General features: G+C 35.6%; 1 protein-coding gene across 3 annotated transcripts; it reads right to left on the bottom strand.

Moving 5' to 3' along the window:
* Positions 1-3774: 3774 nt before the first annotated feature.
* On the bottom strand, positions 3775-20672 carry LOC121753939 (DNA-directed RNA polymerase III subunit 1-like). 3 transcript variants are annotated; one of them, XM_042149241.1, is made up of 28 exons: positions 20571-20672; positions 19845-19924; positions 19333-19462; positions 18296-18445; positions 17415-17592; positions 17003-17181; positions 16741-16853; positions 16241-16343; positions 15007-15228; positions 14787-14935; positions 14511-14652; positions 14294-14434; positions 13310-13498; positions 12221-12416; positions 11294-11387; positions 10254-10488; positions 9463-9654; positions 9130-9228; positions 8640-8843; positions 8228-8554; positions 7533-7680; positions 7277-7428; positions 6875-7033; positions 6636-6749; positions 6426-6514; positions 5798-6002; positions 4991-5193; positions 3775-4696 (listed from the first exon to the last, which is right to left on the bottom strand). In XM_042149241.1, the coding sequence occupies exons 2-28, from the start codon at positions 19916-19918 to the stop codon at positions 4648-4650; spliced, it is 4236 nt and encodes a 1411-aa protein (XP_042005175.1). In that variant the 5' UTR covers positions 19919-19924; positions 20571-20672; the 3' UTR covers positions 3775-4647. The 3 variants fall into 3 exon arrangements, with proteins under 3 accessions (XP_042005175.1, XP_042005183.1, XP_042005193.1); XM_042149249.1 differs by lacking the exon at positions 20571-20672 and adding an exon at positions 20289-20381; XM_042149259.1 differs by lacking the exon at positions 6636-6749.
* Between the last annotated feature and the right edge of the window lie 1900 nt (positions 20673-22572).

Genomic DNA, 22572 nt, shown 5'->3' with positions numbered 1-22572 from the left:
CCAAATTATTGTTATAACTTGACGTATACTCATTCCTTAGTATTTTTAGTTATTCAACCTTGCTTGTTTGATGTTTCGCATTCCTAAAAGATTGGTATTCTTTCTAAATTAGGACTTCAAGTAAAAGAAATTAAATACTACTACAAATAATCTAGAATAATATTTAATGAAGTATTACCACTATGAGCTCAACTCTACACAAAACTATTAACTCTCATGTAGTAGTAATTTTTATCTTGAATTATAAATGATTGATTTAGCAAATAAATGAGTGGCTAGAATTCGAGTCGTTCAATGAAAAATATGAGTACTCCAATTTAAATAGTGGTATTTACAATAGTTTGTTATTTTCGCCTATATTTAGCAAACCTATGTATCTTTATAATTGGTGATAAATAAAGGGGGATGGATTTGAGTGGGAGAGTGGAAATAGAGAATGAGGGGACAAAGTGGGATGTCACATGATGCGGTTGGGAGACAATTAACCAGCTTTTCCTACCTCTTTGTCCCCTTTTGGAAGGCGACATCTAACCACTTGTCAATTTTTTAACAAAAATTTATAATACTAGTTCTCTATCTATCTTTTTAATTGTAGTGATTCGAATTTTATTGAAATTAAATTGCAAATTTAGAAATTGGAAGGTTAGTGTTTATGAATCTGCAGTGGAGTGGATAAAAAAAGAAAGTCCGGATTAGTGACGCAGCCATATGTGCATGTTGTCATGTTAAATCTTGTTAAGGGCATCATTAATCTCATCACCATTTTAGGCCCAAAGTCCCCTTCACGTCATCATTTCCCTATAGTTACAGCCCAGACTCCAACTGCTCTAACCCTGCAGGCCACAACCCGGACCGCGATTAATAAATGATACTATTCACAACTTCAACCTATTTTACACGTAAATGCAATACGTTGAACAATTCAAACCGGGAAATTTATTGTACAGTCGAAAAAAGAAAATTACAAATCCTATGAAAAAAAATTACAAATCCTAAAAAAAATTATTAAGCCCTAAAAAATAAAAATTACAAGTCCTACAAAAAATATTAAAATGATTTAGAGGATAGAAATGGAGAAATTGGTGGAAGAATGTTGAAGAAATGAGTATAAATGGGCAAAAAAATCAAAAAAAAAAAGAAAAAATAAATTTTGGGGGTTTGCGGCCCGTCCCGACACCCTCCAACGCTAGCCCGGGCCGGACCCCGGGAGCGTCCCCAGGCCGCAACTGCAGCCCCGGGACCGGCCCAGGCCGCATCTCCGCCTCGTCTAACCCCGCGCCTGGGCCGGGACTCGCTTTTTGCGGCCCGGCCTGGCCCGTTAATGATGCTCTAAGGGCATTAGCAATGGGGCGCCCTATGCATCGCCACATCGTCATTTTATCCTCCTACCCTTCCACCTGTAGTGGGGCGCTCTATAAGCCGTCCTATATGTTTCACTATTGTTTTGTTAATTAATTTAAATGTTTTCAAATATGTCAATGCAAAATAACCACCCCCAAACATCGGACTATTCGGACTTGGGTATTCACCGAAATCCATTTTATAGTGTAATTTGAGAGTGGAAATGTGAATGGAAATGTTAAAAATGTGAATGCAGGGTAGGGGGTATTTATATAAAAATAATTTTTGAAATAAAAAAAAACGCGTTGCATCGTCCGCGCCATCGTCTGCGTCGCTCACAGTGGGCGGACGATGGCGCGGACGATGCCCTATCGTCCGCCGACGATCTATAGGGCGCGGACGATGCATCGGGCATCGTCCGCACACCCACAGTGGCGGACGATGGCGCGCCGAGGCATCGGGCGGCCTATCATCCGCCCCATTGCGGATGCTCTAATATTGTCTTAAATCGACTTAGTAATGATCACGTCTCATCTATATAATTATGGATAATTCTCTTCTTTATGAGACCTTTTAAAGGTGTGAATGACTCATTTCTAATATGCCACCATCTGGACAAAAGAAAAGTGTCTCACATGTGGTTGTCATGCAATTAGGGAGCGCCTCTCATCCAAGTTTATTATTATTATTATTGTTGAAGAGAAGATGGAGTTGTTGACTGGATAGAAGAAGAATAAGGAGAAAGAAAAGAAGAAGAAGCCACACATTAAGCCTCAGATATTATATACATAGACAGAGAACTATTATTGATCTCTATAAAATCTGATGGTGAAAGTGGAAGATGAGGTTTTATTTTGAGCCTAGAAATTCAAAGTTTTAAAAATCTAATTATTTTAAATATATCTCAACTTTTAATTTTATTAGTATTTTCTATTTGGACTATGCATATTTTAAATTAATACTATATGCAAGTGAAAATTAATAAAATCTAGAATAAAAAAGATAAATGATAGAGCCCTAATTAGTAAAGGTCTTGTCGAAATTTAATTGTTAAAATGTTGGTATTCACTATATGATTTGAGATATTGGCATGACACATGAATAGTAATATCTAACTGAAATTTGTAAATGGACTATGTATAACCTTAGATAACTTGATTTAATGTGGTCTGATTCTAAGCACGTTAGTAGGAGGCACAACAAGTGCGCGTCACAATAAGTATGTGCACGTGCTCGAACTCAGATATATTACGTGCACGGAGCACATCTAATTGATACTTTAATGGTGTGGCCGCATAGCCTTTCTTCGCATTTAAGAGCATGCACAACGGTGGAGCTGGGCCCCGCGTCCGTCCGCGCCGCTGGCAAGGACTAGGCTCGCCGCCGCTGGCACGGCGCTGCTCGATGCATTGAGCAGCGCCGTGCCAGCGAGCAGGACACATGGCGAACGGCAATTGGGCAACGGCATAGCCGTTGCCTTTGAATTTTTTTTTTATTAAAAATCGGGTTTTAATTTAAAAAACCGATTAAAAATTAAAAAAAAATTCCTTCCCAAAAAAAATATATCCGTTTATTACCGTTTTTTACCACTTTTTTTTTTATTTTTTTCCCCAAAAAATACACACTTTCATCTATAAATCCCTCACTTTCACACCCAAAAATTCACATCAAACTACACAATATTCATTCTCCCATATCCATTCTCATCTTCATTCTCTCATATCCATTCTCAACGGTTCCCAACGCCCCGAGCGGTTCCCAACGCCGACCTCAAGGAAGGAAGAAGGCGGCGGCCAACTGCCGTCGCGCCGAACCCGCTCCCGAACCCGCTCCCTATACGCCACCTCCACCCCCGAACAACTCGCTGTGGATGCTCTTAGGCCAACTCAATATGGCCGATAGGTCAACTATGACCCCCATTCAACTTCAAACGCACGAGGCCATGATACTGGGTCTCCAAAAACAATTGGGGTTAGTGACGCCGGATCAGTAGTCTTCCACGAGTAATATTAGCCAATAATTATGTAATTTTTAATTTTTAGGAGTTTAATTATGTAATTTTTAATTTTTAGTATTTTAATTATGTAATTTTTAATTTTTAGGATTTTAATTGGCTTTTTTTATTTTATTTGTAATTTGTAATATTTATTGTGATTTTTTAATAAATTTTAATATTATGGAAATGTTTTTGTTTAATTGAATCTTAAATTGAATTGTGCTCGTCCTTGCCGAAGAGCACAGCTGTGGGTGTTGTGCTCTTGCCAAAGAGCAGGCAGGAATAGTGGCGCCGGGCCCACAACCGTGCTCGCTGGCAAGAGCATGGTTGTGAATGCTCTAATATTTTCAAATATAGAACTTGACTTGTACTATTTCGCATTCCTAAGTAATACTACCAGTGAATATTGTACATCAATAATTTAAACATCTCAAATCTAGTTTCAAGAAATAGACGCACCAAATTAATTAACACGAAATATCGTTCAAAATATGTGTGGTACAATCCATTAATTCCAAAGGATGTGTTGTACTAAACCTCTTCCACAACTATTTACCAACGATACAAGACAAAAGCTAATAATTCATTTTAAAATATAGTCACAACTCAACTCACAACTCACAACTCAAATAATACCTTGACATACAAAGTTGAGCAGCAATTGCATCTGAATGAATTGATTGTCTTGGCATGCATTGAACATTATTAAATGATGCATAAGAAAAATGATACATCATCATCATCATCATCATCATCATCATCATCATCATCATCATCATCAAGGCATGCCCATCCATCCATCCATCATGGCCTTACATCTACCATTTGGGATGCTAGCACCTTATCACTTATTACCTCATTTTGGCCTACATTTTTGTTTGAAATGTCACATTAACATTCTCACTCCTCACTCATGGAGAGACACATGATAATGTGCCCTAATGTGGTTTTATATGTCACATGAGGAGTTTCTTCATGTCTTTCGAATTATTCATTCCGTGCTCATCGTGTTTTCTAAAGCCAAACGAGATGACGAAAAATGTCGAAGCTCAAAAATGGAGCAAAGTATTCAAAAAAATATGGATGTAACCATTTAAGTCTAATCTACTCTATTCTAAGAAACTTCCAAACCTACATGCATTCGGCATAAGAAGTCAGAATGTGGGATGGCATTTGTGCTCATCTGATTCGACAAGCCACAGATTTCTGCAGAATGTGAGCAACTGTAAATTCAACTCCAACTATATATACAGTTAGGGAGATGATGATCTGCTAACCAAATGGAAAGCAAGAAATCCCTTCCCAGAGTGTCATCGTATAATTGGATCTGGAGCGTACGTAAACTTAACAGATGGCACACTGCATAGATAATAGTCAAGGATTAGCACAGCAGTTAACCAAATAGTGTGAATCCAAACTGTCATAAACAAGGATAGATAAATGGACGAGATATGGGCATTAATCAATAGCACGTCTATAGCATAAAAACTTGCACGGGCGAGAATTTAAACAAATCGTTAAATATAGATGAATCATGGAAGAATTTACAGTTCAACGAGATATTGTATTGTTTCATGTTTTATTTGGATTGATTGATTGTTTAGGATGAATTGAAGGATTGTGAGTAGAAGAAGCTCGTCTACAGAAACTCACCATTGCTTCACTTTAAGCATTCCCGTTCCAACTTGCATGGGTATGCCCATGATGATGGATTCAGAGACTCCTTCAATCTTATCGACTCTCCCATTCACAGAAGCATTGAAGAGGTGATCTGCGGTCTTTTCAAATGAAGCGAGCATCAAGACACTGTCCCTCATTCTCTCCACGCCAAATCTTGTCATACCCAACACTTCACCCTGAAATAACCAGCATATGCAAAAACAAGGAAATTAGACCATCATTAACTTCGAGTTTAATGGCATAAACAAATTTAATCATAAACGAACAAGGAAATCAGCTCATCATTAACTTCTTGTTATAAGAAGTTTCACATACAATGCAATCAGAAAGGGACACACAAATGGGGCATCGGGGAAGACCATCGGCGATGATGGATAAGAAAGTTTAATTGGCATATGTTTTTGATGAGAATCAAGAAATCGACAACAGAACTTGGGAGATATCGAACTAATCAAGAATTAGCATTTCCTTTATCATATCTTCACATAACTATTTTCACAATTATCCTACTTCCATCATGGTCAGAACTAGGCCATTTCTACTCTCTTCATTAAACCCTTACTAAACACGCGATAGAATTAAAACATGACAAACATAAAAAGTATAATAAACATTGAGAGAGTCTGGTGTTCATGGTAGAGAACAAATGACGTCTTGGATGCTTGCTCAACACTTGCCAAGACCTCTAAACGAGCTCCTCATAGTTGCTAGAGTGACAAAATATGCATATCCTTGCGGTCATAAACAAGAAACATTTCCAATTTGAAAGAACGAAATAACCTTGAATGTCATTAAGTCAGCCAGCAGCATCATGTGTCGTATGTCAATGGTCATGCCATGGCTTGACATGGTGTAGTTTATCTCATCAATTATTTTCTTCCTTGCCGCTTCAATTCCAAGTACCTGTTTTACTTCCATGATGTGATTACTCACTGTCTTGTGACCATTAATTCCTTCAGTGCCCATGACAGACAAAAGACCACTCCTGCACGTAAACATATCATGCTGAAATTACATGCCTTAAACTATTACATGCAAGAATTATGATAATATCATACTCCACTTTTATCTATAGGTTCTGCTGCATATCTAAATCGCAGTTCATATTCAATGAAAATGAAGAGTTGCTTATTGTTGCCTCATCTACAAACACACAGCTACGCTCTCTCGGGTGCTGTTCGTTGTTTATTTTCACAAACCAAAAGTACACACTAACACAACAAACACCAATAATCAAGCACAATCAGAAATCGAGTGTACCTTCCTCTCAAATTTTCTGTCACAAAAAACTCTACAAGGTTTTCCATTATCAAACACTCAATAATCAAGAAAAAAAAGGAACAAGAGTGGAATTCAACTTAGAGCAGTAAATGCAGAAAAGAAAACATGATGTTTTACTGCTACTTACCCCTCTACTAGTAATGTCAATTTTTTGCACGCGGGATCTTTTTCTTTTGATTCATTTAGTATTATAGTCCGCTCAACAGTCCTGATTCCCTGCCATTTATAGAAAATACCCACGAAAGAAATTAGTACTCTCATGAATGAAACTATTGACAGGCCAGCCAATTACCAAAAGGAAAAAGGATATTAAAAAATTGAATTTTGCTAGTTTCACCTTGACTACAACTTTGGCGAGCTTACTCTTAAGCCCATGGAGTTCAAATTGAAGTTTACTTTTATCATCATTCAGATCAACTTCAAGTTTTCGTTCATCCACTACTCTAATTTGCTATCATAAACATGAAGTGGAATCAATTATAACAGCGAGAGTTAAGAACAGGAACCATAGAAAGAGAAGCATGCCAGTATATCCATAACAAACACAAATGAAGTGGTGATGCAAGAAAAATGCACCTGCTCTTTCAGTTTTAACTTTGGGGTGGTTTGTAGAATTGAATCCTTTACCGAGTACGCATCAATATGTAGGTGAGCCTCTTTTATTCTACCCATGTCAAGTGTTACAACAACGGATGCTGACCTCGACGATTGTGAAGTCTTTATACTCTGGGCTACCTAAAGAACACAAAGAAGACCAAGACAAAAGCAACTTCAGTAGTGTCTAAATGAATGAATCTAGAAAGCAAATCACAGAATAATTGTGAAGTAAAAGTTCAATCTAACACTAAGGTTAATTATCTTCTACTTTCAAAGAAAGATCTCAAATGCAGCTACTAGGCTTTTCAACATATCAAATTACATTAAACAAGATCTAAAGCATGCACTCACAGCTCAATCGATTATCATAAAATGGTATACCTGCTCCAGAAGAGTTTTCTCAATACGCCCCTTCACCATTTTAGCTGTTATGGCATTGTTGTTAGCATCCAAATGGGTAGTAATAATTGGTGTCTTGATATTTTTAGCACCATTAACGATTTCTTTAATCCTAGGAACGCCAAGGGTAACATCTTTTTCAAGATTAAGTTAACAACTTAACATATCGGAAGAAACCAGATAAAAGGTTAGGTGTGTAAAATAACAACACTAGAAAAAAAATCATATTTGAGGATACTCATGCTTGCGACTCCAGCAAAGTGGAAAGTTTTTAATGTCATCTGCGTTCCTGGCTCTCCGATACTCTGAGCTCCAATGGCTCCTATTGCAGTTCCCGCTTCAATTTTCTTGGAATTGTAACGAGATATACAAGTTTCTAGGAAGACCTGAAACCAATAAAATAAAAAAAAAGGAAGTGGCATGTCAGGATTATACCATGTACCTTGTATGAATAAAACATAGTTACACAAGAGAGGATTATACATATGATAATATTTTGTAGATGTATATATATATCAACAGAGAACTTTTATATCCTAATAGGCAGTCATAATAAATATTTTTTAGATTGATAGAAGGCATTTCACAAAAAAAATTACAACTATCAATTCAAGATATGATTTGATATTAAATGTGTACTAAGAAAAAAGATTTGTCGCCCAAAATATGCTTCTCTTCAGGAACTCTATAATGGAAGTATTATAAATGAGTCACAGCGAGAACAAATTGAAGATGTGGGATCAGTGCAATCATAATACTAAATTGCAAATGTGCTCCTAACCTAACTTCAAGATTTCTCGTCATATTTTTCCTTTGTTCAAGACTTCATACAACCAAATTGCAAACATACTCCTAACCAAACTTTAAGCAACAAGGAGTGCTCAAAAAGTATGTAGGAATCCTGAGAGAGTGAACCATAGAGAAGAAAAGTACCATTAATTGTCGCTGAGTTATCCCAGATATATTAGAGGCAACATTTTCCAGATAGCGTCTATCTTCTTCAGAATGTGTCCCTTCACTCAATTTCAGTTTCTCGCGAACTGAGCTAGGCTCTTTTTTCTTAATAAAATTTCTTATTGACTCTGCAAAAGCTGCCAAACATTCATCTTTAGATGTTGTCTCTAATGAATGAGAAGACTCTGAAGACCCTCCTTCAAAAGTCATGGATGATTTTACTAGTCTTCTCCCGATCGTGTTTTCAACTATTTTCTCAATTTCATCAGTCGTTAAACTCTTTTGCTCTGTTGCAGGGCAGGTAGCCTGTCAAATCATAGCACATAAATCCAAACTTAGTCAAGATAATTAACTTCCATACAGATTAATGCAAAAAGATTGATCCCGTTACCTTGGCTTTCATATATAATCTTTCAAAGTTCAGCGGGAGCCCACTTTTCTCTTCCATCTGTGCAGGATCCATAGCATCACCACCGTAGGCAAATTGCACAATGCAAGCACTGGCATTTCTCACTGTATTATCATAAAAGATAGATAGATCCTCCAAAGCCTTCATCAATCTACGAGACATGTAACCCGTATCGGCTGTTTTCACCTGTAACAGCAGATGAAAGCTCTAAATGTCTTCTCAACACTCTAGTAATAAGCACCCAAAAATAACCTATGATATTCATGTGGGGCAATAGGGCAATAATAATAATAATAATAATAACAATAATAATAATTATTATTATTATTATAATAATAATGAATTATTATTTTATTATTATTATTTAGTAAGGTTGCATCAATTCTCAAATAAGCATTCTTATAAAGAGCAAACTACCCATCACTCTCAGTTTAAAGAGTAAATTTTTGCAGAAAAGAAAGAATACACATACCGCTGTATCCACAAGACCTTCTCTACCACCCATGGTGTGGAAAAAAAATTCAGTCGCAGATAAACCAGTGTAGAAGGAATTCTGAACAAAGCCTTTAGCCTGACAATAAGCATAAGATGAAGTTTAGCTAGTATGGAGGGTAGTTCTCCATTTGAAAATGTATGTGAGAGTCAGAAACATATTAAGGATAATTTGGCCATATCTATCTGCAATGTAAAAGTCAGATTACTCAAATTGAATTAGCAAGCGATGATGCAGCAACAATTGGTCCACTATTACTACCAAAAAACTTAATAAAATTATTAAAAATAACATAGTGAAAGAGTTGCATACATCTGGGTCTTTTGCTCCTCTTTCAAAATGGGGCAGTGTTCGATCAACAAACCCATTGGGAGCTCTCTGACCTCCTACAGATTGCTGACCAACACACGCAATCATCTGGCAGATATTAATAGGAGAACCTTTAGAACCACACTGGGACATTATTAGAGGGCTGTTCCTCCAATTTAAATTCTTCATGCAAACCTACCAAAATAACATCAACAATGAGTTAGCACATCTATTGTGCTGGACTACAACATAAAATACAATGTTAACCATTTTTTGACAGAAGCTGTGATTCCACAAGTCTTATCACAAACTGAGCATAATCTTTGATGCAGTAATATGCACAAACAGATTATGTTACGAAAAAAGTAACTTACCCTCAATAAATGGATAAATATCTGTGTTAACACATCATAAGACATGATACTGCATGTTATAACAATCTCCAGAAGGCATTGGAACCAAAGTACATAAATACTTAATAGTTTCTTGTCTTATAGTCCTCATGTTGACATAGTAATGAAACAACACGACATGACACAACATACAACAAATTTAACAGCCGATACTAAATTTTAGATACACAAACATAAAAACGCAGAGGGATGTTGAAGAGCCATAAACTCTCCTACCAAGTAGTAGTACCAATATAACCTAAACCTACAATATCATGCATATATCGCAGACTTTCAAGGCAATTTATGCCAATAGAAGCTAGTTGTCCGCCCAGAAGTGAATTCGCAAAGAACACAGGGAGCACCAATACTCACAAATGTCAGAGAATACATAAAACTTACATCGGCAGTAGTTTCTCGAATTTTATTAAGCGTCTCAGTTATCTTGGCTTCAAGAGTCTCTGCATTATTGCAGCCTGGTAACAGCTCCAGGCTTCCAGATGTGTAACTTCTTATGTAATCGGTACAATGACCATACTCATTGTCCAGAGTCGCCTTCTTCTCCTTGTTTAATGTAGCCCCAGGTTGAACATCATTGATCCCAATTGAAAATCCATGATTTCCTATCCATCGTGCACTATAACATAAATTCATTAATAAAATCAACTTTCAATTCTTTCAAGTGAACAGGAGTGTGAGTATTAAAACTAACTAAAAGAAATTGAAGTCCTACCACATAAATTTTATTATTAGGCTAAGTTCCTCAGTCCTAAATCATAAATCTCATTCTACAATTCAATACTAAAGTTCCAGTGGATTCCATTTATTTTCTTCACCTAAGATCTGAAATTTTTGGAGCCAATATGATGCATCATTAACTCTTTTCTAGTTCCAGGCAAGAAAGTTGCACAAGTACACAGATATAGCTGCATGCATTATTTGTTGAGATTTTATGTCATTTCAGTCATTAAATACGTCTATGGATTGCCATATTCTTCCTGGGTACCACTTTCTAGATTCCAAAGAAAGAACAAGACCCGAGAACATGGGGACTATCTAGCATCACCTAACAAAGAATGATTTAGATATAACAATACCTACTTAAGCTTAATGTCATAACTTAACAATGAAATTTGCAAGACACCAAAGATATCCAGCTGTATAATGGTTGATGTAAATGCATTCTAGTTAAGTTTAAATTTATGTTTATAATTGGATGGTTCAATATCAATTCACAAGACGACAACATGGACAATAAGAATGATACTTGTGCATACTTCATTAATATTGATCATGATGCTTATAATAACGACTACATGCTGATGCACTTTTTAACAATATCACTACATGCTGTCTCACAATTAAAGGGAGTACAGACTATAGACATTAGGGCAAATAAATGCACAAAGCTAAAATTTGTATACAATGCTGATATATCTCACCTTAACTTTGCCATGCGATTCATACAGGTAGCAGCAGCATGAGGACCATAATCCCTGAGAAGAACGGAGTAAATACCGTCCTTGTTTCCATTACCTGTTATGATATATTGGATGAATAAGCAATTTAGCAAACAAAAAGAAAAAAAAATGAATCTCTCAACTACTTCTACAATTTCAACTCCACATTTTTCTAAGGTCAATTAGCTAGATATCATGTCCATCATTCTTTCTAGATGCTGGTGAGGCTAAAGAAGTTAAGTAATTCAATGGATCCAAGAACCTAATGCATGTTGGCGAGTTATCAATCTAAATATTTTCTCCCCATGATTGATTTCAATCTAATTTGTGTAACAATTTCAATTCAGAAGTACTTGTTATTCTTCGTGCTGGTGCTAAGAATCCATCACTACACAAATATCCCAAAAAAGCACAAAAGATCTCTTTACAGAGGGAGAAAGCTATTTTCCTAATGCAGTAAACTTATAACTATTAAACTATTTTATATTTACTTTCTCCATCTTTTTTATTTGAGGAAGCCTCTATTCATTTCTATTTTCTAGTTCTACAGTAGAGAACTCTCCTCAAAGATGATGATTGACCAAACATACAAAAGTGTGTTTAGGGTAGCTACAAAATCTCTTCAGCAGTTGACCTTCACTTTAAAGAAAGGATGACGAGTCATCCATTTAAAGAAAGATCTTTCCAATAACCAATTGATGACACACATGCAATCTCTTCAGCAGTTAACCTTTTTGTTAGAGAATTGCCTGCCTACAATGCCTATACTGCAAAAGTATGAACTCAAATAGTATAATGCATAATTAAAAAGACGTGCCTCCTTAAAGTGAGTGTAAGAGAACAACAACAATCAGGGGGAGAGGGAGAAATAAAATGCACCTCCATAAATTGCAAACACATGATACTGACCTAAAGTGGCCTTCCCAAGCTGCCCGCTGATGAGCTCACTATTGCGAATATACACAAAACCATCCTTGGAACACATAGTTTCTCTAGACTTCGAATATGACTTTTCTGCTACAGTTAGATTTAAATATACTCTCATTTTTGCATGGGGACGCAATAGCACACTGAATAATTGTTTGCCAGTCCATAGCTCCACTGGCTACAATGAGAAACATCTAAATCAGATACAAGCATACATCAAGCACATGAGGACGGGGAAGGAAACATGAGAAAAATGTGTAACTATAGCAGCCTTTTAATCTACAAACTGAAGGGGCTAGCAGCAACACCTTCCTAGAGAAGTAAATATGAGCCTCGTCACATCACACATGCATGGGATGCAAAGTACAGTACAAAACGACTCTAGTCCTAACAATCAACTCTTATCCACAAATCATAGATGTGTCAATGCTGATTTAAAGTAAGGCTTTAAGTTTTAAGCTGCATTATGAGTAGATCTTTATGTTAGAAAATTAACCATCGATTTAACCATTAGATCACATTCACAAATGCACATGGTCTTGAAGCATCCAATCAAACCTCTCCTCCCACCCAGCAGCACAACAGTCCTCATTAATAGTAACAAGTAACTGGGAGTGGATGACCTCCTCAACATTTAATCCATAACAAAAAACGAAAGGTACCAACTCCTGATCACCTATAAAGCTACCAAATTCAACCTTTATGTGTGCTTATACTACGGTAAAAGGGTACCATATAGTTACAGACCTGAATATATCTTTATTTTAGCTACATAACTTTGGTTCTAGGTTCTGGTCCTAGATGTTGTGAGAAAACAGAAAAGTAAATGTAACAGCTGTATGAAGTAAGTGCACCAGACAACACATTGCATTTAATGAAATATAAGGACGACGAAAAAATTAATTTCGAAACTTAGTTAAAGAAAGCATAGATGGATGGGATGCAGGAAATAGTTTCACCAAAAATACAGAAAAGACTTTAAATGAACACCAGCACATGGATCAGTACAAGAGCAATGCTAGACAATACTCGAAGCACACTAAGCATAGTGGCATTAGAATGCAAGTTTACCTTAACTAATGCTGGAGTTGGCAAATCAATTGGGTCCATGGCATCACCTATATATGAACACATGAGTGAAAAGGCCGAGCGGTCATAAAATGTGTCTTTTCTTGTTATAAGAAAGGAAGAAGTTAGAAAATCCTGTGTTGATGCAACCAAGATTTCTCCATTTTTCGGGGTGCACAAATTGTTCTGCACCTGCAGTGTCAATGAAGACCACCAAAAAAAAATGAAAACGTGAATCAGGAAAAGCTAATTTACATGTTACCTTTTATATTCCTTGTAGATACAGCTTACAGTTAAATCATCCATATACCACTAGTTCACAATTTCACAACGATATGGAAATACATGGTTTGTGCCCTAGGTTAATTAGTAGGAAATCAAATATTGTTGCACCTTAATCAATATGGCTAGATATTGGAAATTCTATAGACACCAACCATGTTAACCTTTCAAACTTATACACATAAGCTGCCTATACTTTAATGTTCCAGACATCCAAGGTCACCTTGGCCTAAATCAATTCAGACAATCTATCCTCCTATGAAGTGAAATTTTGTTGATTACTTGAATCAGCTTGTATAAGATTTTAGCTACTAACATTTGCTTTGTGTGGCATTATTGCGGAAAAAACTCACCACGACTCCACAAGGTTAGCCATATAATGTTTCCTCCAAGCTACTACTTACCATTGTCAAAAAGGTATTGCAGCTAGCAGAATCCAAGAAAAAGGGGCAACGGATAAAAGATAGTAACATTGAGAAAACTTTTTACTTCAGTCTTATTCAGCATGTTTGCAGAATGAGTGATTATGTGCTCTAAGCCTCTAACTATGGATACCGTGAAGGGCAGCAATAGAGGATGAGGATAAAAAGATTCAAACAATACCATTCTGTTTCGGTAAAAATGCCAATTTAGTGAGGCTAACTATTTTACATGACTATGCCTCGTCGGAGTCAAATCAATGAACAAAAGTAATATTTCACATACCCCCATCAGCATAAGAGCCTCAGTACGGGCCTCTTCTGTTTGTGGTACATGCATATTCATCTCATCACCATCAAAGTCAGCATTGTATGGGTTGCACACTGACTCATTGAATCTCAGTGTTCGCCAAGGCATTATCCTTGCCTGAAGACAACAAATAAAATGAAGCAATTGATAGCATCTTACTGTTATTATATCAATTTTCATTTGCAGTAAATACCCGATGGGACATGATTGACATTCGGTGCAAACTCGGTTGCCTATTAAATAAAACTACATCTCCATCTTCAAGGTGACGATGCACAATGCACCCATACTGCAACTGATCTGCATGATGCTTCCTGGCAGAATACATCAATGATCTACAGGGAAACCAAGAGCAATCAGAAGTTAAACCCTCCAAAAAAGAAAAGAACAAAAAAAGTAAAAGAAACCACAAAAAGAAAAAAAAATAAAAAGGAAAAAGAAATTACTTATGAAACCAGTAAATACTTACATCTCATGACCATCAGGTGTCCTTATAAACTTAGCACCAGGGTATTTTTGGGGGCCATTACGAACACATTGCCGCAATTTCTCAATATTATGGTGTGAAACTCGTTCAGGATAAGTCAAAATCCGAGCCATTAAAATTGGAATAGCAACCTGTCAGTCAGAAAGTCTGTCATCAAATGCAAAGCATCTTCAGTATGACAGATAAAAGTAAAATACTTTACCTCAGTAATTTTCAAATTAGGATCAGGAGAAATAACTGTCCTGCCAGTAAACTCTACACGCTTCCCTGATAAATTGCAACGAAATCTCCCCTGCTTTCCTTTAAGACGCTGAACAAAACCACTCAATGGTCTTCTAGTACTATTTGCAGGTTGTGGTGTCAATCCACGAACATCACTATTCATATATTGTGCAACCTCCTCTTGCAGAAGCTGCCAGCTAACCTGGTTCAACATTTCATGAGAATCTTCAATATCGTGTCGATTATTGAGAAAAACCAAGTAGGGCTGTTGGTAAGGTCATTTTAACATGCATCACTATCCGTTACTAGAAAATCAGTAACCTGCAGGAAAGCAGCAAAAGCTTCCAAGATATGAATATTCATAATTCATTTTCTTAAATAATGAAAAGGATTGCAAATAAATCAATATAGTATTTCACAAATCTAGATACATAGACAAAAACACACAAAAACTAAACAAATTTTTTAGCACTTGTATATTCTTTCTAAGATCAGTTCCTTATCTACATCTGGTGCCATATTATCATTGAAGGGAAGTAAGAACAAATTGCAAACCATTTTTTACAAAGAATTATAACTTCACACCTTGCAGGTGTGGTCCAGGATTATTCAGAATAGAATTCAAATCATCAAATGTTGATTGCTGATGTAGTTGTTATAAAACCACCCACTTTTCTCTGCTAACTAAGACAAGTTCTTAAATTCACTCTAAAGTGGAAAAGCAGCCACCAGCTAACTGACCGTTAAAAGAGTTCTCAGAAACTAAAGTATGACCATCAGAATCCAGAACGTGTGGATCTAATTGTTTTGAAGACTTTAAATGTGCTTGTCTATGTTTACCGAGTTAAGGATTATATGAGGACTTGGTTGACTGGAAAGCCTGGCTCAGTACGGCAAACAAACTAGAAATTACAGTCATGGAGCAGAAAACAATAAAACCAAGTGAAATGCTCAAGTAAACGTGCAGAATAAAGACAAATCTGAAATTACAGCTTACGGCATGCTGGTCTACTACAAAAAGAAAAAGTTGATTACCTTTATTCATCACTAATGGCTCATGCATAGTCATAAAACTGTAGCTTTTATCAACTTAAATTAGATGACATATGTCAAATCGTTGACCAGAAACAATTTAACTTTTTAAACTAACAAAAGTGAACAACACCTTGGAAGAGATATCACAAAAAGGGACCTAAACATAAACAGCATTATACCATGCATCTGTTGCTTTGAGAGTCTGTTTCTGCCATTTCTGAGCGAACACTAGCATTGGCTTGGATGATATATTTTAGTCTCTCTGTGATGTCATTTTCATTACTGCATAAGCCAAACAAAAGTCAGAAATGTGTTGTGGATGACAAGAGACACCGTACAAGTATGACCTTGACCAAGAAGATCTATGCAGTTTTTTCCAGTCTTCGTATAATCAATGCTCATTTATGTGTCTAACTTAATGGCCTAAATGATGCTCTAAAACCAAGAGGCATGGAAAAAGTTCTCTTCAATAACAGAAATCAGGTGATTTATAACTATGATTTATTAAATGTCATTTGAGAATTCAGAGTTATCATCATTAGCAGATTAAAGTTTCTAAAATTCTCAAAAAAGGATGGAGAGATCAATGATTTCGACCATGGAAACAAATATCAAAGCAAATTGATATCTCTATTATGATAAAAGGCAAGAGAATGTGTGTATTCATGCTCAGGGTTACCTCTGTGTTCCACCATCCACAAAAACTGAAGGTCGTGTGGAAGTTGGTGGCACAAGAATACTAGTAAGCATAAGCTTTTCAGGTCTATCATTTAGATAAAGCAACTCACAATCCTGAAGAAAAAATAAAATGGAGGAAAGAAACAAGAGGAGAAATGAATGAATAAATAGATAATGGAAAATATGAAAAATGTCAGTTGTTGTTCTTATAACCATACTGAAACTTAGGACTTAATCATACTGAAACATAAATGTGGAAGTACCTCATCACACATATTTTTCAGTAGCTCATAGACCCTTTTAGGATCAAGATATGAAGGCAAAGGCATATTTGTCTTTGTATGGGATAGAGCTGATCGGCATTCCTCCAAGCTACAATCAGCACTGTCAGCAACTCTAGCACGATCATGTACGATTTTCAATTGTGCCCTTTTAACCATACCTATAACAAATAGTTGTTAAGGACATCTTTATTATATGAAAAGAATAACAATAACAATATTATAATCTGCGATTAAGCTTCTGCAATGTCTTTTAATTCAATTTTACCAATAATCTCAGGTTCATAACCATATCCATGAACAGATAGCTTACATTTTGACACAAATGCACATAGTTTAAGCAAGTTTTATCAAATATGCAATATTGCTGGTTTTAAAGAGGTAGGGTATTAACCATTAATATATCCACATCTGGAGCACACAACAGCGCGCCTAGTTCCTCCCATGCCATTACACCTTTTTACTGTTTTCTTCTGTAACTCAACCTTCTTCAAATGCTCAAGTTTTGGACCTCTCATCTGCTTAAGGAAATCTCGCCGCTCTTTTTCTTCAAGGAGTATTCTGGAGCATTTCTGTTAATAGAGAAAAATGAGAAAAACCTAGGAGAAGTTTCCATAAAAAAAATCATCATCTAGGATATCCACTCTTCATCTGAATAAAAATTGATCACGAAGGAGAGAACTAGAGGGACTAATACAAACAACAAAAGTACAAGACAAGGTATATGGGAATGACTACACATGCAAATTAGTTATCCATTAACTAAATGAAACGAATTAATAGTCACCAACTAGAAGGATGAAAGATGAAAGGAATATAAGTAAGGAATTGCCAAAGTCCTAATCATGAGACAAGCTTAGTTTCACAAAAACAACTTCAAAGGACCAACTAGAAGGATGAAAGATGAAAGGAATATAAGTAAGGAATTGCCAAAGTCCTAATCATGAGACAAGCTTAGTTTCACAAAAAAAACTTCAAAGGTTTACTTGAAACAAGCATCTGTGTTCTCTTGGGCATACAATGTTAGGTATATTGTTAATACAAAAACTCATTTATATTAGAACAAAACTAAAGCATGGGCAGCAGCGTCCCAAAAGTACTACAGAAGTAACTTCAAGTGTAGTAAAAATGCCTAGTAAGTAAACTCCTACGAAATGGATTCAGTTTGAGATAAAGTGACACTTTATACTAATTTTCAGATATCTAGAAATGAGAAGTGTGATATGATACAATATTACGATTGGGAGAAGAGATAATGACTCAAAATTTTGATACCTTGCAAATGCACTTCAATATGTCAACGATCGTAGCCAAAAATCCGACATTATATACAGGAAGGGCTAGATTCAAGTATCCACAATGACCTGGGCAGTTATGAAAATTTCCACCACATGTTTCACATTTGCCAAGCTTGTTTGGTGGTCCCTGAAATACCAAAATATGACATGTAAATGTAATACGCTATAGTATTGATTATTGAATATCTATGAGATATGGAAACCCGCCCTATCAAATGTCAATACCTCTCAGTAAATTCAGATAGACAACTTGGTAAAAAAGACACTTGTATAATATGGTACTGAAAAGAATAAAGACACTACAAGAATCAAGTTGCAGAAAAATCATATACTTTCGTCAACATGCAAGCTATTCCCACACTTTTTAGTTGCCATAATCTCGAAACAATATCCCTAACACTTACAAAGAAGGATATAGCAAAGATCAACCCAAATAAACTACATTTCTGAAAGAAAAACTTCATTGGTCTTACAGGCTAAATATATTTCCAAGATACTATTAATTGGGTGGAATATTTATGCAAGGAAATGGAAAAATAAAGAACCATGTGATTATTGCCTTCTTCTATTCCCGAATATTGTTATTTCCTTGACTTACTGAATCATGGAAAACCCACAAGGAGATCTACGATTAGAGGGTCTATTTATAAGGCACATTTTACCTGGCCAACATTATAAAGTGAATGTTAATACATCACATTTATATTAGGACTGAAAGTCATGAAGTCAAGTAAATACGATAATTAATCATCCCATATACAAATGAAAATGATGATTGGTATTTCTCTCATTTCGAGGAAGTGTTGGAAAGCTTCCAAATTTGCTGAGATGACCTTTGCTTGGAATTTAAGTTAACCAGTGAGCCAAAAGGCCGCCCAGTTGATAGATAGAGTAAAAGCTAGGACTTTGAAATTCTAACTCTTATAATCTAGGATGGAAAAACACAAGTAAACATCTCTATGGCCTATGCATGAATAAATGACAACTTTGAAGGAAATAGAAAAAAGATATTACCATATGAGGATCTAACAACCCACTAGCTTCAGGCTTTCTGACGTCATTGTAGTAAATGCCGCGCGAAACTTGAACTTCAGAAATTTTTAGTATTTCCTTCTCAGATAGTGTACAGAACTTAATACTTTCTCTGGCAATGGCAATAAAATCCAGTCAAAAAAATATCCCAAAACATGATAAACTTTTGTAGAGGGCTGATACTAAACTAAAATAATATCATTTGAGTAAACTAAAAGAGAAACTATTTTCATTAAAAATTGGTTATTTCAAGAATTTCAGACAGTAGCAGATTGTCCAATCAGTCTTAAATTTTCCAGATTCTCAGACATGCAGGTGGCTGGAATGTCCAGAACACCATATCTCTACACTTGGTATACATGTCACACTACTTTAAGAGATCCTAACATCCGCTATGATATGAATGTACTAACCCCACTTTATCCTGGCATATTGACGATGAATGCACTTAAACCCACTTTGCACATAATCAAAGTATCAAGAGAAGTACTTACATCTTTCGGGGGCCGACGTCTTCGACATATGGCTTCTTGGTGAACTGCATACTGCCTTGATCTATAATATTCATCTCCTCCTGTAACAGCCAAAATAAAATGATGGAAACAAGTATTTTGATTTTCAAATATCCAAATTGGCACATCCATGAATCATTATTTTTTAATAACAAAATCACTTTTTTGCTCTGAAATTTTCCAAAACTTTGAATCATAAATATTTGGTGAAGTTCCAAACTACTCTATGAAATACCCCCAATTCAAGTCACAAATTCTACCAGACAAGTTTGAGCATTGCATAAAGCCAATTACTATGAAGTACCCACCAATTCAAGTCATAAATTCTCGCTCCCTTCGCTAGCACAATTCAAGAACTTTCACCTACTTTAATCTTTCAATTCAATGTAAAATACAAGAGGAATAAGATATACAAAAAATTGTTACCAATTATTCGCAGTGGGTGTGAAGCTTCCAGCTTTTAAATATTTCTTCAACATTAGTATGCGTAAATGTGATGGAGAATTTTCTAGGGCTTTTCCTATTTGTTTTTCTCTGTTCTATTTCCTAGTATGCGTATGTCGCAATTACGTTTTTAATCTAGTTTTGAAGAGTAGAATTGCTTGATTGAGTTTCTACTGTTTCAAACACAAACACCTTTGCTAATTAATGGAATATTACAGTATAAATCTTAGCGGATTACATAAAAAGAGAAGGGGAGAGAAATACCGTAATGAAGAAGAAGAAGGTCGGTGGAGAAATCTAGTGAAGAAGGAGGAGGAAAAGAGCGGCGGCGGCTCGGCTGTTTTGATTAGCAGTGGAAGGATTAAGTTAGATTTTGCTTATTTGTATAAATTCAAAATTAATTGTATATTAAATTACAATTTTTTTTTATTTTCTAATTACCGCATAAAACAATGTCTTATGTGACGATCAGAGAATAACATTTTTTTTCTTTTTTATTTTAATACAATAATGTCGTGTTAAAATCACAGTAATCAGATAATGCAAAAATTGAAACTAAATCTTACTAAACTAATTAGAGTTTAACTAAATTTATTAATTATTGTTTTAAACTCCTTTTTTAATATAAGTTATAATTATAAATTTATTATTTTATCATAAGATGGTAATCCATAGCTCAAATTAGAAATCTAATATACTCCCTCCATCCCACGATAGGAGTCACATTTGGTGTGCGCATGAGTTTTAAGAAATGTAAGATACAGTGAGATAGAAAAGTTAGTGGAATAAGAGGTCCACTTTTTTATATTGATTTTATAATAGAATGTGAGTGAAGTGAGTTAGTGGAATGTGTGACCTACTTACTATTTATGGTAAAAAATGAAATATGACACTTATTATGAGACGGATTGAAATGACAAGATGTGACTTTTATTGTGCGACGGAGGAAGTATTATATATCGATCATTTTATTCATACATCATTTTTTTCTAATTATAGCCATTTACTATACTACTAACAAAAATACGATGAACAGTAATTAACAAAATATAATAAATTGATATTTTATACATAACTTATTTCTAATTATAGTAATTTATTTAACTGAAATTCTAAGAATACTAATAAAAGTAGTAATTCATCTGTCTATTAAAAAATTTGCTATACTACTAACAAAAATACGATGAACAGTAATTAACAAAATATAATAAATTGATATTTTATACATAACTTATTTCTAATTATAGTAATTTATTTAACTGAAATTCTAAGAATACTAATAAAAGTAGTAATTCATCTGTCTATTAAAAATATACACTCTTTATTTATTAAAATGAAACTCATTTTTCAACAAAAAAACCAACTCAAATACTTTTTTCTAACTTATCTCTTACTTTACAAATAGTATTAATTATCTATTTTTATAGAAGAATTGGGAGTATATAAGTGTATAACCAAGTGTATAAAACTAGGCGTAGGCCCAACACGATGAGAGCATCCACAACCGTGCTCTTGCCAGCGGCACGGTTGTGGGCCCGGGCGGTACTATTCATGCCTGCTCTCTGGCAAGAGCACAACACCCACAACTGTGCTTTTCCGCAAGGACGAGCACAATTAATATAAAATTCAATTACACAAAAACATTTCCATAATATTAAAATTCATTTAAAACCCACAATAAATATTACAAATGACAAATAAAATTAAACATTGCATAATTAAAATCCTAAAAATTAAAAATTACATAATTAAAATCCTAAAAATTAAAAATTACATAATTAAAATCCTAAAAATTAAAAATGACACTACTCGTTGCCGAATTTCGCCCACATGTGGTTGATTAGGTCTTCTTGTAGTTGATTGTGGATTCGAGTATCGCGCATTGTGTGTCTTGTCTCGATCCTCTGGCCAACCGTCGTATGCTCGCCTCGGCGTAGGGGAGACCTCGTTGTTGAGCTTCCGGCTTCGTCCTCGTCGTAGAAGCTAGCCGCCCTCGGCCCTTCGTCGGCTATAATCATGTTGTGTAATATAATACACGTGAACATGATGTCGGCGATATTATTCACGTACCACAGCCGAGCCGGGGCCTTCACAATGTTGAATCGAGCTTGAAGGACCCCGAAGGCTCTTTCGACATCTTTCCGCGCTGACTCTTGACGCTGCGCAAAAAGAACTCGTCTCGGGTCGTGCGGGTTGTGGAGCGTCTTCACGAACGTCGACCACCTTGGGTAGATACCATCGGCGAGATAGTAACCCATGCGGTATA

This window comes from Salvia splendens, chromosome 1 (genome assembly GCF_004379255.2).
Source record: "Salvia splendens isolate huo1 chromosome 1, SspV2, whole genome shotgun sequence".
Classification (NCBI taxonomy): domain Eukaryota; kingdom Viridiplantae; phylum Streptophyta; class Magnoliopsida; order Lamiales; family Lamiaceae; genus Salvia; species Salvia splendens.
This window is presented reverse-complemented; position numbering and strand designations above follow the sequence as displayed.

Bases quoted from the DNA above. Each gene is read 5' to 3' on its own strand.
- LOC121753939 (XM_042149241.1), bottom strand. From the start codon at position 19,918: ATGAATATTATAGATCAAGGCAGTATGCAGTTCACCAAGAAGCCATAT. The intron at 19,463-19,844 runs GTAAGTACTTCT...TGCCATTGCCAG, and splicing joins GACGTCGGCCCCCGAAAGAT to AGAAAGTATTAAGTTCTGTA. The intron at 15,229-16,240 runs GTATAATGCTGT...ATGTTGAACCAG, and splicing joins CTCAAAGCAACAGATGCATG to GTTAGCTGGCAGCTTCTGCA.